General features: G+C 48.0%; 1 protein-coding gene and 1 non-coding gene across 5 annotated transcripts in view; both read left to right on the forward strand.

Moving 5' to 3' along the window:
* The window catches only part of ATG16L1 (autophagy related 16 like 1), a 45,409-nt gene extending 33,020 nt beyond the window's left edge, over positions 1–12,389 (forward strand). For all 4 annotated transcript variants that reach the window (XM_065880816.1, XM_065880817.1, XM_065880818.1 and 1 more), the window contains 6 exons: positions 7,758–7,878; positions 8,145–8,250; positions 10,188–10,337; positions 10,481–10,528; positions 11,378–11,479; positions 12,296–12,389. In XM_065880816.1, the coding sequence (XP_065736888.1) occupies positions 7,758–7,878; positions 8,145–8,250; positions 10,188–10,337; positions 10,481–10,528; positions 11,378–11,479; positions 12,296–12,389 (621 nt within the window). The remainder of the gene's footprint in view (positions 1–7,757; positions 7,879–8,144; positions 8,251–10,187; positions 10,338–10,480; positions 10,529–11,377; positions 11,480–12,295) is intronic.
* On the forward strand, positions 5,321–5,563 carry LOC136126168 (small Cajal body-specific RNA 6). The gene has a single exon (XR_010656064.1). It is a non-coding gene; the product is annotated as a small Cajal body-specific RNA 6 (non-coding RNA).
* Positions 12,390–14,746: the final 2,357 nt, after the last annotated feature.

Genomic DNA, 14,746 nt, shown 5'->3' on the forward strand with positions numbered 1-14,746 from the left:
TTAGCTTTTGCTTGTCTGTAAAGCTTTTGATTTCTCAATCGAATCTGAATGAGATCCTTGCTGGGTAGAGTACCTTGGTTGTACGTTCTTCCCTTTCATCACTTTGAGTATATCATGCTACTCCCTTCTTGTAGAGTTTCTGCTGAGAAATCAGCTGTTAACATTATTGGAATTCGCTTGTATGTTATTTGTCATTTTTCCCTTGCTGCTTTCAATAAGTTTTCTTTTTCTTTAATTTTTGTCAGTTTGATTACCATGTGTCTTGGCGTGTTTCTCCTTGGGTTTATCCTGTTAGGGACTCTCTGCACTTCCTGGACTTGGGTGGCTATTTCCTTTCCCATGTTAGGGAAGTTTTCAACTATAGTCTCTTCAGATATTTTCTCAGGTCCTTTCTCTGTCTCTTCTCCTTCTGGGACCCCTATAATGCTAATGTTTTGCATTTAATGTTGTCCCAGAGGTCTCTTAGGCTGTCTTCATTTCTTTTCATTCTCTTTTCTTTATTCTGTTCTGCAGCAGTGAATTCTACCATTCTGTCTTCCAGGTCACATATCCATTCTTCTGCCTCGGTTCTTCTGCTATTGATTCCTTTTAGTGTATTTTTCATTTCAGTTATTGCATTGTTCATCTCTGTTTGTTCTATAATTCTTCTAGGTCTTTGTTAAACATTTCTTGCATCTTCTCTCTTTTTTTTTTTTTTTTTTTGTGGTACGCGGGCCTCTCACTGCTGTGGCCTCTCCCATTGCGGAGCACAGTCTCCGTACGCACAGGCTCAGCGGCCATGGCTCATGGGCCCAGCTGCCCCGCGGCATGTGGGATCTTCCCAGATCAGGGCACGAACCCGCGTCCCCTGCATTGGCCGGCAGACTCTCAACCACTGCGCCTCCAGGGAAGCCCCCTCTTGCATCTTCTTGATCTTTGCCTCCATTCTTTTTCAAGGTCCTGGATCATCTTCACTGTCATTATTCTGAATTCTTTTTCTGGAAGGTTGCCTATCTCCACTTCATTTAATTGTTTTTCTGGGGTTTTATCTTGTTCCTTCATCTGGTACATAGCCTTCTGCCTTTTCACCTTGTCTGTCTTTCTGTGAATGTGGTTTTTGTTCCACAGGCTGCAGGATTGTAGTTCTTCTTGCTTCTGCTGTCTGCCCTCTGGTGGATGAGGCTGTCTAAGAGGCTTGTGCAAGTTTCCTGATGGGAGGGACTGGTGGTGGGTAGAGCTGACTGTTGCCCTGGTGGGGAGAGCTCAGTATAACTTTAATCCGCTTGACTGCTGATGGGTGGGGCTGTGTTCCCTGTTGGTTGTTTGGCCTAAGGCGACCCAGCTCTGGAGCCTACCTGGGCTCTTTGGTGGGGCTAATGGCAGACTCTAGGAGGGCTCACGCCAAGGAGTACTTCCCAGAACTTCTGCTGCCAGTGTTCTTGTCCGCACGGTGAGCCACAGCCACCTCCGCCTCTGCAGGAGACCCTCCAACACTAGCAGGTGGGTCTGGTTCAGTCTCCCCTGGGGTCTCTGCTCCTTCCCCTGGGTCCTGATGCGCTCACTACTTTGTGTGTGCCCTCCAGGAGTGAGTCTCTGTTTTCCCCAGTGCTGTCAAAGTCCTGCAGTCAAATCCTGGTAGCCTTCAAAGTCTGATTCTCTAGGAATTCCTCCTCCCGTTGCCGGAGGGAACCTGACGTGGGGCTCAGAACCTTCACTCCAGTGGGTGGACTTCTGTGGTATGTGTTCTCCAGTCTGTGAGTCACCCCCCCGCCAGCAGTTATGGGATTTGATTTTACTGTGATTGTTCCCCTCCTACCGTCTCACTGTGGCTTCTCCTTTGTATTTGGGTGTGGGGTACCTTTTTTGGTGAGTTCCAGTGTCTTTCTGTCAATGATTGTCCAGCAGCTAGTTGTGATTCTGGTGTTCTCACAAGAGGGAGTGAGAGCACATCCTTCTACTCCACCATGTTGGTTCCTAACGGGATGATATTTTTAGTTGGTAGAAGAGTTCTCAACAGGTAAGCGTCAGCTTTTAGGCCTGAAGTAAGAAGGCCCTGGAGGCGGAGATAGACCTGGATGATAGAGGTCATAATGTTGGTAACTGTTTTCAAGTGAGCTGGTTTGCAAAGGTGGGCTGAGTCTCACTGGAGAGGGTGCTAGAGCACCAAGCTGTGGGTGCTGACGAGCCAGGGGCTGGTGCCAGGGCTGTAGCCTCCTTTGCTGAACCAACTGGCTCAGAGGGCATCTGGTCTGCTCACAGCTGTGTGCTGTCACTTGGTAAATGTGTGAAGGAGATCGGGGGCCCTTTTAACAGGTTCTCCATTCCCACAGAAACCGCATGAACCCTTACCAGGGCCCAGGATGTAAGTAGGCTCCCTGTCTAGGAGGCTCTGGCTTCTACCGAGACCCTCGTTTACAGAGGATGTTGGAGGACATAGATGGGCATCTCCATGTTCTGAGACTCAAGATCCAAGCCCTGGTCATTGTCTCCTCAACTTGAGGTGGGTGGTGTTGGGTGAGACCAGAAAGCAGGAGTGGCTGGTCAAGTGCTTGCTTTAAATCCATTTAGTAAAGGGTCCTAGAAATAGTCTCGTGTTGAAAGGGGCCCATTCCAGAGGACTCCTTTCATTACAGGATGCTTTCGACTCTCTTAAAAATGTAGGGGCTTCCCTGGTGGTGCAGTGGTTAAGAATCCGCCTGCCAATGCAGGGGACACGGGTTTGAGCCCTGGTCCGGGAAGATCCCGCGTGCCGCAGAGCAACTAAGCCCGTGTGCCACAAATACTGAGCCTGCGCTCTAGAGCCCACGAGCCACAACTACTGAAGCCCATGTGCCACAACTACTGAAGCCCATGTGCCTAGACCCCATGCTCTGCAACAAGAGAATCCACCGCAGTGAGAAGCCCTCACACTGCAACAAAGAGTAGCCCCCGCTCTCCGCAACTAGAGAAAGCCCGCATACAGCAACAAAGACCCAGCACAGCCAAAAATAAATAAATAAATATTTTTAAAAATTAAAAAAAAAAATCTAAAAGATTACTACAAAACTGAGGAACTGGGCTGAAGAACCCATCCTGCTCACGTCTGTAATGCTGGTGTGGAGAAGTGGCCTCAGTGAGGACTTGCTTTCAGATGATGGTTTTTATTTCAGAAACCTCCTTATCAAGTTCTGCATTTTTCTGAGGTCACTTGTCTTTGGTTGGTGTTAATGGTAGCTGCTACATGGTGGGTGGCCCTTAGGGTCTGCCCTGCAGCACCAGGGAGCCTGTGCAGAGCCTGAGGGAAGAGAGCTCTAAGCCTTGCCATTCGGAGACTCGGGGCTGCTGTGACATCAAAACCCATGCCCGTCTCTTAAAGAGGAAGATAAAAGCCTTAAAGTAGTGTTAGAAGTTAAATATTAACTATTAAGAATAAATTCAAAAACACCGAGTGGGTAAAAGAATTTAAAATAAATCTGATCCACTTAAAATGACTTAAAAATCAGTTTTTACGTGATAAAAGTGAATGCTTGCAGGAGGCTGAATTCCATACCACTGAGAGCATGGAGATGAAACTACTCAGCCCCAGGCAGGGCCGGTCAGGCTGGGTTTCCACCAAGAACAAAATAAGCAGAAATCCAGACTTTTTTAAAAGCAAGGTAAGGTTGGGTTTCCACCAAGAACAAAATAAGCAGAAATCCAGACTTTTTTAAAAGCAAGGTAACACATGTGAAAAGCCAGGAAATAAAAACTTTCCTTTCCTTTATTCCATTAATCCAGCAGTTTCATTCCAGGAAGTAAGTCAGGGGAAAGCCGTGTACTCATAGATGTTCACTGCAGCATCATTTGTGATCGTGAGACTTTCAAAGGGATGAACGTGTCTGCTAGCCAAGGAAATTTCTATTAGGTTGTAATCTAATTGCTTGGAGGCTGTTTAGCTATTATAGAGTAATTACAGAAACTCTTAAGGAGGGTGGTGCAGAAAGGAAGAGAAAGAATGCAGTCAGCCATGGGCCTGGTGCGTGGGTCACCCTCCTAAACAGAGTGAGGAAGATGTTAGTCTTTTACAGACGTTAGAGAGCCAGGGTGTTCAGGCGCCAAACAGCGTGACCCCAAAGCCCGTGTATTTTCCTGTCACATGAAAAACTGCTTGTGCTATGAAGTTAAAAGTGCGGTGGATAAATTTGTAGGGGTGTTTTCATGTGAACTATATGAGAATATTAACGTGCATTTAGAGTAAGCAAAACAAGCAGATTTGCATCGCCCATTTGCAGGCAGTGTCTTTTCCTCCCTATGTTTGTGAAACATGATTTTACTTTTACATTAATAGTAAGAAAGAAAACGGTGCATGTACACAAAACTGAATTTTTTGGTGAAGTAGAAGTACCTACACAAGTTTTTGGTCTCTCCCCATGGTTTGTGCAGATTGAATGATTTATTCTGAGCATTATTCCTATACTGTATTTAGCATAATAAACTTTGTTGCTGGAACTTTTTTGATCTTTCCAGAAGGATCAGTGGGAGGTTGTCACACAGCCACAGCACAGCTGCCACCTGGCTGGCAGCGATTGTAAGATGCTGTTCCAGTTTCAGAGCGTTTTAAATGTGAGAAGGAGTCTCGGAATTCGTGCAGACTTCTTCTTAAAGGGGAAGTACATGTAGCCGTGAGTTTTCTCTTCCTGTACTAAAGTGGAATTGTTCTCCTGAGCAGAGAGGAAAGATTGGTTTCTAAAATGTTAACTCTAAACCGCGAGGTCTGGCTTTGGGGGTCAGGGTTGAAACCCAGTAAGTTGACACTTATAGTAAGTATATTAGGGTCTTTTAAAAGCTGCTCATTTTGAGGGGGGGACGGATTCCCTGGCGTTCCAGTGGTTAGGACCCCGCACTTTGGCTGCCGAGGGCCCGGGTTCAGTTCCTGGTCAGGGAACTAAGATCCCACAAGCCATGCAGCGCAGCACCCCCCCCCCAAAAAAAAGCCTTTTCTTTTTTTAAAAAAAAAATTATAGGGGCTTCCCTAGTGGCGCAGTGGTTAAGAATCCACCTGCCAATGCAGGGGACACGGGTTCAAGCCCTGGGCCGGGAAGATCCCACATGCTGCGGAGCAACAAGGCCCGTGAGCCACAACTACTGAGCTTGCGCGTCTGGAGCCTGTGCTCCGTAACAAGGGAGACCGCGATAGTGAGAGGCCCGCGCACTGCGATGAAGAGTGGCTCCCGCTCGCCGCAACTAGAGAAAGCCCTCGCACAGAAACGAAGACACAGCTCAGCCATAAATAAATAAATTTATTTATTTTTTAAAAAATTATAAAGAAATCATTAGTGAATACATCTTCTGAGCCTTTGAAGTTTCCACACATGAATATGTTGATCCACATTGAAAAGCAGGAAAAGTGCGGCATCCTCACCATCCCCAGCCGCCTCTCTCCCACTGGGCTCCAGTAGTGCTGTGGTGGGCAAAGAGCACTGACGTTCGGTTATGACCCAGTTCTGCGTTGCTCGGCAGCCCAGGAAAGACGCCATGGTTGGCATCCAACAGCTAGTCACGAAAAGATTTGATTGTTGGGAATGCTGGTGTCTGTGGTTATGATCTGATATTTCAAGCTGAGACCTCTGATTGAAAAACCCCTAGGAGTTTTAATTGTTTATTTAAAGAGTCCTGATGTTTCCTTTTAGTTTTTTAAGAATCTTTTTTTTTTTTTTTTTTTTTTTTTTAGCTGTGTTGGGTCCTCGTTGCTGCGTGCGGGCTTTCTCTAGTTGCAGTGAGCAGGGGCTACTCTTCGTTGCGGTGCGCGGGCTTCTCATTGTCATGGCTTCTCTTGTTGTGGAGCACGGGCTCTAGGCACACGGGCTTCAGTAGTTGTAGCACATGGGCTCAGTAGTTGTGGCTCGTGGGCTCTAGAGCGCAGGCTTAGTAGTTGTGGCGCACAGGCTTAGTTGCTCCGCGGCATGTGGAATCTTCCCGGGCCAGGGCTCGAACCCGTGTCCCTTGCATTGGCAGGCAGATTTTTAACCACTGTGCCACCAGGGAAGCCCCTGATGTTTCCTTTTATATTGATAAATTATGCCTCTGGTGAACCTGTCTATTCTGACTTTAAATAGGAGACTGACTTTCTGAGACGTTAGTAAAATCCAAGATTTAAAAATTTTGTAATTTGCTATAATTCAGACTTACAGAAAATTGCAAGAACAATACAGACCGGTATCTGTAATAGAGCTTATTTCAAGAAGGTCCTCTGATTGCCCCCCGCCCCTTTTAAGTTGTGTAATTAACAGCTTAAAATGTGACAAGCCTCAATAAAGAATACAGACTCAGGAAATGTCTACATGTATTTTTTAAACACTTGGGGGAAGACAAACATGTTATTTTTCTACAACATGTAAGATTAACGTGGCAGCACAAATCTAATAATGTTGAATAGATACCGTTAGTATATACATTGTTCTTTTCCATTTCATTGGCTAATAAGACTAAATACAGATATCCTATTTGTGTTCTGTATACTTTCTGTAGTAGAGCCTTTACTGAGTACTTTATTATACAGTTTTTGTATATGCTTTTTTTTAAATTGAAGAAGAATTGACCTGCAGCACTATGTTAGTTCCAGGTGCACAACATAGTGATTTGTTATTTCTGTACATTACCAAATGATCACCATGGTAAGTCTAGTTATACCTGTCACCAAAGTTACTACAGTATTAACTGCACTCCCCGTGCTGTATGTACCTTTATCCCCGTGACCGTTTTGTAGCTGGTAGCTTGTACCTCTTCATTTCTCACCTTTTTCACTCAGACCCCCACTCCCACCCCACACAACCACCACCTTGTTCTCTGTGAGTCTCTTTCTGTTCTGTAAGATGTTGATTTGTTTTTTAGATTCCACGTGTAAGTAAAATCATACGGTATTTGTGTTTCTCTGTCTGACTCATTTCACTTAGCATAATACCCTCTGCATTCATCCATGCTGTCACAGAGGGCAAGATTTCATTCTTTTTTTATGACTTATATTCCACTGTATATATGTACCGTGTCTTTATCCATTCGTCTATCATTGGACGCTTAGGTTGCTTCCATATCTTGACTGTTGTGATTAATGGTACAATGAAAATAGAGGGGCATATATCTTTTCAAAATTAGTGGTTTTGGGGGTTTTTTTGGAAAAATACCCAGAAGTAGAATTGCTGGATCGTATGGGGTTTCTATTTTTAATTTTTTGAGGACCCTTCATGTTGTTTTCTATAGTGGCTTCACCAACTTACTTTTCCACCAGCAATGTATGAGGATTCCCTTTTCTCCACATTGTCACCAACACTTGTTACTTGTTGTCTTTTTGATAATAGAAGTTCTGGCGGGTGTGCAGTGATAATCTTGTTGTGGTTTTGATTGGCATTTCCCTGATGACCAGTGATATTGAGCATCTTTTCATGTGTCCATTGGCTATCTGTATATCTTCTCTGGAAAAATGTCTGTTCAGGTCCTCTGCCTGCTCCTCCCTTATTTTGAGGGCGTGGTCATGTGAAGTTTGTGCTGTGGTGTTGGATCTTTCATTTATTTTTTCATTACCTTTTTTTTTTTTAGTTTTATTGGCGGTGGGAGGTTTATCCTCTTCCTCTTGAGACCTCACCCCGGGCAATACCCAAAGACAGGCTTTCTGGGTGTTTTCCCTGAGCTGCTCCTCCTTTTCTCTCTGCGTGTTCCTGACCAGATCTCAGGGTGTTTGGAGAAGCTGGCTCCCTGGCAGTTTGCCGCTGACTCTCCCAGTGTGGCGCCCCAGAGGTTTACCCTGGTTGTGTTCTTTCCCTTAGCATACACTCACGGGACACAGCGGCAAAGTGCTGTCTGCCAAGTTCCTGCTGGACAATGCGCGTATTGTTTCTGGAAGTCACGACCGGACCCTCAAACTCTGGGATCTACGCAGCAAAGTCTGTGAGGAATTTCAGTCTCTCTGTGTCTATGAATGATTAGATATTAACCTCAGAGGTGTTCGTTTCCACGTTAAAGCCTGCATTTCGTGTGATAAACTTTGAAAGTCCAGTCTCATGCTGAGTGGCGCTGGCGTAGTGACTGTTTTTCAAGTTTGAAGCTTCATTTAAATAAGTAGTTCTGATTACTTAGGGTGAGAGCGCAGCAGTGTTGCGTGCACAGCCGCAGAGGGGCCTCTGCTTGATTCTTTGTGTTCGGTTGTCTTTCAGGCATAAAGACGGTATTTGCCGGATCCAGCTGCAATGATATTGTCTGCACAGAGCAGTGTGTGATGAGTGGACATTTTGACAAGAAAATTCGTTTCTGGGACATCCGGTAAAACACCCAGGAGCTTGCTGGGGAGGCAGATGGGAGGGTCTGTATGTGGCAGAACTGTGATGGTGTCTTGTGTGTGGGTTGTGCTTTTAAAGTCCCTGGAAATGGCAGAAATGAGCTCCAGTCCCCATTATCTTCCCAGTTTGATATTCTTTACCCTGAAGTAGACGGTCACATTCAACAGTCACCTCTGAGCATGCCCTGTGTACTTACAGACAGATGCACAGCGAGGTTGTTAGGTGGTTTCAGGTGTAATCGAGAAGACAGAGACACAAATCGGCAGGGTGTGTTGAAGTAGGGCCAGGAGCCCTTGTCCAAGGATGTTAGAGACCGTCTGTCAAGATGAGTCCTGAGAAGTGAGTAGGCTTCACGTTGCAGAAGAGCCACTGAGGGACATTCCAGGCCAGAACAGGGCAGTGTGGCAGGTCGGTCGAGGGCAGGTGAGACCAATAGGGTGGGTTGGGATCAGGTTGCTGCGGGCTTTGGACGCCATTGGTAGATGACTTGATCTCATAAGTCGATGGGTGTTGAGTAAAGGATTGCTTCGTGAGAGTGTGGTAGATGACATTGGTGGCAGTTTTAAAGGGTGTACTGGGGAGCGGGAAATCAGTAAAGCACTGAGGATCTGAACTCAAGGCAGTGGAGGGGGGATTTGGATGGGGTTTGTTACAAGTTGGATGTGGAGGGTGAGGAAGGAGAGAAGTAAAGCAAGATGCAGAATAAATGACAGATTTAGGAAGAGGATGCAGTGAACATGTTCAGAAGAGGACATAAATTTGAGGTTTCTAATAGACATTTGGAAAAACAAAAGTTTTGAGAGGTTGGCTGGGAGAAAAAATGAGACGTCCTCACAGGAGGACTTTGAAGACATGAGAGTGAATTAGTCAGAGCCCACCTGTGAAGCAACAGGAGGACAGTACAGGGAGCTGCCCAAGGAGGGAGGAGTGGCAGAGAGGGGAAGAAAGCTGGAGTCCTGTTGATGGGCCAAGGTGGGGGCAGTAGAAGGGACAGGAGTCCTGTTAGGATGAGGACAGTTGGTTAGGAGGTAGGTAATTGGTGATTAGTTTCAGGTGTACTGGTTGGCAGAACTTTGAACCGGGAGTAAGGAATTTTAGAGCTAAGCTGGATGTTAGAAGGCTCCTCCTGGTCTCCCCCCTAATTTGACAGATGAAGACCCCAAGTCCCAGGGAGGTGGAGCGGCAACAGTAAGATAAACTCTCTTACTTGGTTATGGTTTGAGGTGGGAAATCATTTCATCGAAAGTTTACAACAGAATGAATGAGTCCAGAAGGGTCTGCACCTCCTTTGGCTGTATCACCAACAGGGCCCAGCCCAGGACTGCTGAGCACAGACCTGGGTGTGGACCGCGGCCCAGATGAGAGCTGGGAGAAGAAAAGGAAGGAGAAGGGGTTGCCAGGGTGCCCCGGTTCCACATCTGGAGTCACCGGGATGAGTTGGAGGGTCCCCGAGATTTACTTTGTATGACAGGAAGCCTGGAGAGCCCACACATTTGTCCATATAAGGCAGCCCAGACCTGCTAAAGCGGTTAACGTCCCTTTGGATACGTTGAAATGATAAAATTGCAGTAATACTAATTAAATAGTAGCCCTGCTTAGTTCATGCTGATCGGAAGCTCTGATTGGCAATTACTGTATCATTTCAGAAACAGGCAAGGAAATTAATCCTTACCAGTTTTAGAGTTCTAGTACTCACAACTACTGATAGAATCTATTGATGGGAAAATAATAAAAGCCAGGGCTGAGATGATTTGTGTGGGCCTGGGAGCATTTTCACCGTCCTTGAAGAGTATTGTATTCTAGTTCAGTTGCCTTTTCTCCTTCCTCCTTTTCTCCGTGGCATGCCATCCTGGTTGAAATGGGGAAGTTCTGACCTTTCTGTGTTGTTAGGTTTTCTCAGACTTTCCATCTTTTTCCTAGATCAGAGAGTATCGTCCGAGAGATGGAGCTCTTGGGAAAGATTACTGCCCTGGACTTAAACCCAGAAAGAACTGAACTCCTCAGCTGCTCCCGAGATGACCTGCTAAAAATTATTGACCTACGAATAAATGCCGTCAGACAGACATTCAGGTAACTGAAGACACTCTGGTTGGGTTTCATTTGAGTCTTGCTGATTTTTCAGAGGGTTGTGAGAAGGCCAGAAGCCTGACTTGCCCGCACATCCCAAGTTTGCATGGACTCTGGGGGTAACGGTGCCCTGTCGTCTGTTGCAGCGCGCCGGGCTTCAAGTGCGGCTCCGACTGGACGAGAGTTGTGTTCAGGTTAGTGGTGGTGCTCCTCCCGTCGCGCCCGCACCCCCAGCGTGGTTCACTGCGGAGGTTAGAGCAGAGGCATCTTCCCACTGGCGAAACGAGCTACATCTGTACAGTGCCTCCACACGCGCAGGTGTCCAGGAACGAAACTGCACGTTCAGTCCTAGAGGTCACTATCACTGTTCCTTCCTCTCTAAAGTGTCCCTTCTGTGATTGCGTGAAACTGTGTCCCAATTCAAAATCTAATAATGGCTAGTTGGTTTGTTCTGGGTATATCAGGTTCCCCTCTCTTTACTCATTTACATGAGAACTCTTCGAGAGCTTTTTGGGAAGGGTGGTGTCCCCTGGAACAGAGCAGAATAGGCTCTCTGGAGAGGGGGTGGTTTCCCTTTTTCTGTTCTCCCTTCCACGCATGGCTGTTCTCCCAAATACATTGCCATGGTCAGTGCCAATATCGTGGAGAAGCTTCTCTACAGTCGATGCTTCCTTCCTTTTCTGCTTTCACTGCACCATATAACGAGGCAGTCCATCAACTGAAAGAAACCCTTCACCATTTGGGGGTTGACTTTGACCTCCCTATGTGCTATGTTTGAGTCTGAGAGATGCTTAGGGACTTGTGGCCCCAAGAAGTAATGCAGCGGCACCATTTTTCATTAGCTGGTGAGGCCAGATGATAGGGTGAAGCGGCTTTGGCCAAAGCGGTTGTGAAGAGCATCTTCTGGTTTCTGGGTACACGGGAATGGTCACATGTTTGACTCGTAAGTGAAGAGTAAACATGACTTCCTGGGGAGGGGTCCGGGAAGACGCTGAGTTGGGGGTGGGTGGTAGACGCCGTTTCTTGTCTCACGTGTCCTGCAGCCCTGACGGCAGTTACGTGGCAGCAGGCTCGGCCGAGGGCTCTCTCTACATCTGGAGCGTGCTCTCCGGGAAAGTGGAGAAGGTCCTTTCAAAGCATCACAGGTAAGATGTCAGCCCCTCTGAGGTGGTGAGCAGGCCTGTGACTCCATCCCAGGGGTCACGTCCTCTTCGGGCGTGGACCCGAGTCGACCCCACGAGGGCAGTGTCCACTCACACGCTCTACTGTGAGCCAGGTTAGTGGAGGGAAGCTGGGGCCCTTCTCCCCGGACAGCAGACAGCAGCGTCCTGCGTATTTACATTTCAGACCGGTCCAGCTAGAGCAGTTAGGGTATGGCCACTGGAGAAGGTTAGAGCCCCGCGTTCTGTCTCTCGTCATGTGGCGCCTCCTGTCTTGCTCTTGCCCCTTCACCGCTCTCCTTCCTCTCTGGCTCCCCTTCTCCCCCTTCTCAGCCCCTTTCCTCAGGAAATCGACTGCCTGTAAACACCGATCTTCACGTGCTTTTTACTTTCATCCAGGCCCCTTTTCCTCTCGGCTTTGTTGTGTCCCCCAAGCCCAGCTGCTCTTAGAACCCAGGCCCAGGGCCCCCCCGGGACCACCCCTCACCGCCCTCGCTGTGGTGGTGCCTCCCCGCTCCTCAGCCAGTTGCCCTGAGGTGCTCGTCAGAGGCTCCTTGCTTAACTCAGAGCTACTCCCTTAGGGTAGACTTGATAAGGCCTGACTCCTTTCATTCCAAACTACCTGCTAGAATCAAGGCAGGGTTCCTCCAAGTTCTTTCGCTCTCTAAGCGCCTGTCTGAGCGTGGGAGCCACACCGGCGAGTAAAACGGGCTCTGGTGCAAGCCTGACGCCCTGATGGCGAGGGAGCCCTGTGCTCGGCCCACGAATGTCTCACCCGTGTTCTGACCTCTCCCTTTGAAGCTCAGCGATCAACGCCGTGGCCTGGTCGCCTGCCGGCTCGCATGTCGTCAGCGTGGACAAAGGAAGCAAAGCTGTGCTGTGGTCAGAGTACTGAGGGCACCTCGTCAGGAGAGAGCGGATCAGAAGCTGGAGGGGCACGCGGGCCCCACGGCTCTGTCCTGGCAGGTGGCGCCTGGGCTGTGGCTTTGACCTCCAGAGAAGAGCTCGAGCCGTGGGGCGCAGTAGCCTGCCTTTGAGCAGGGCTCCCGAGGGTCGTGGCTGAGGTCCCGTGGCCTGAAAGAGTAACACTGAGAAAAACCTGATGCTGCGGTCGCAGAGGTTCAGGTTCTTGCCTTGATTCAAGTGGGAAACACTACTGGCTCTCATCTTGCATACCTCAGCGGGGGGAGTGCAGGCACCTGCCGGCTTCTTCCCTGGGCGGCGGTGCCGCAGACGCCCCCTGCACCGGGTGTTGCTTCTCCCCTGTGCTTTCTCCCGTCCTTCCAAAGTCGGTTCTGGCCTGATGAAGGTCGTGTCACCTTGGGGTCATTTTCCCAGGGAACTCGCTCTAATCATGGATTAACAGAAACCCAGGTGGGATTACCCCTGCCCTCAGGTAGCCCACAGGGACGGTGGGACTGTGGTCCCCCCTGCTGGTCTGTGTCTTTATTACGAGGCTCTTACTCTGATCTCACCTGGTCACAGTTGGAATTTCCTTAGGCCTCCTAAACTGTTCTTAGAAAGCAACTGTTCTCCAAAACTCCTTCCTCCCTCCCCTCCCCCCCCAGTTCTACATATCTATCTCTTGGTCGAGAAATAAATCTCAATTTGGTTTTAAAAAACAAAAAAAATTGGCGGTGGGTAGGAGAAGAAGCGCACAGCCCTTTTTCCAGAGAAGCGGGTGAGCTGCAGGCATACAGACTGTCTTCCCAGATCATCTGTAGCTTCGCAGAAGGTGGGCCGCCCCCTTCTTCCCGGCTGTGCTGGGGTTACAGTTGCCGGTGGTGTGGGATTGGAGGCCTCCAGTGTACTACCCTGGAGCCAGTAGTTACGGGTCGCTGCCCCTTTGCCAAGCCTATGTGCAATACCCCCTCGGTGCTTTAGTGCAGGAAGCCCATTCCAGGAAGCATGGGAATGCCGCCTTTCGATTTCGGGACTTGCGAGTAAGGCTGGGAGGAAACTGGCCTATGCATTTTTTTTTAAACGTTTATCTTTACCATCTTACTCGTTTATAAAATTCTAGTTCCTTGAGTGACTGAAACACCAATCTTTTTATCACTTACTCATTCGCACTTTAATTTTCTTCCTTCCAGACTTGTTCTCTGGACATCTGTGGGAGCGAGGGCTAGAGCAGGGCGAGGACGAGCTGCGCGCTCCCTCTGATGGTGTTGGCGGCTCTGTTCTCCCCTTTCCCCTGCCCTCGCCTCCCCTTTTCAGTTTGCTGTTCAGGGAACTCGTGCTGAGGGGAGTTGAAATTCACAGGCCAGGGCATGTCTTTTATTTATTTAATTATGTTGCCCAACAGAACTTGATTGTAAATAAAAATGAAATCTGTTATGTACTTTTCACACTCCATGCCTCTTGGTAGTTATTTTATTCTTCTTTATCCTTAAGGGCGAAAAGCTGGCTTTTTTTCATTTGTTTTCCTGGTATTCATTCATTTGTAAATGACTGTTAATACTGTCCCGGTGCCTTTCCTTATTGTTCATCATTTAAGCCCAAGGTATACTGTCTGTAAACATCAGCGTTCCAGTTTCACGTCATTTGCAAATCTTAACTGGAACCGGAAAAGGGTCTCTTCGGAATTTCGGCAGCTGTGCCGTCTGCTCCACGCTGCAGCAGTACGAGCTTCCTGTCCCTGCGCTGCAGACTTTGTTCACGGGATTGATAGTGAACTGTATGTGTCTCCCAGCCGCCAGGCCTCTTCTTTGCTGAAGGGGCATGAATTTCCTCATTGAAGAGTGATTTATTCGTAGCAGCTCAGATATCTAGCAAGCGGCCGTGTGCCATAACAAATTAGGGACTCCCTGATATATCCCACCCCCACCCCCAAGGACCCCTGTCCAGCCCATTTCCAGACGGTAGTCCAGCAACTTGAGTCGGGATTCCATCATGATCTGGAGTCTCAGAGGCAGCCAGCAATCTCCAAAAAGCGGAACGTGGGGATCCTGTTGCAGTCACCTTCAAGGAGGTAAGTCTCATTCTTCAAAAAGGCTGAAAGCAAACATTGTCGTAGCCTCTGATTATCCTGGGTTTTTTTTTTTTTTTTTTTTTTTTTGACCTTGGAGGGAAGCAGGACTGCTCTCTGCTCTTAACAAAGATATTTCAGTTTGAGATCCATCCATACTGTAAAGCTCTCTTCAGGTCACCTGACTGCCAAGGCTGGGTTACAGGTATGGCTTCCATTGGGTGGAACATGCTTCCAGCCAGCTCATGGTCTTCATTCTCTTTTTCTCAGATCATCTGGGACCC

The sequence above is a fragment of the Phocoena phocoena genome, chromosome 7 (genome assembly GCF_963924675.1).
Source record: "Phocoena phocoena chromosome 7, mPhoPho1.1, whole genome shotgun sequence".
Classification (NCBI taxonomy): Eukaryota; Metazoa; Chordata; class Mammalia; order Artiodactyla; family Phocoenidae; genus Phocoena; species Phocoena phocoena.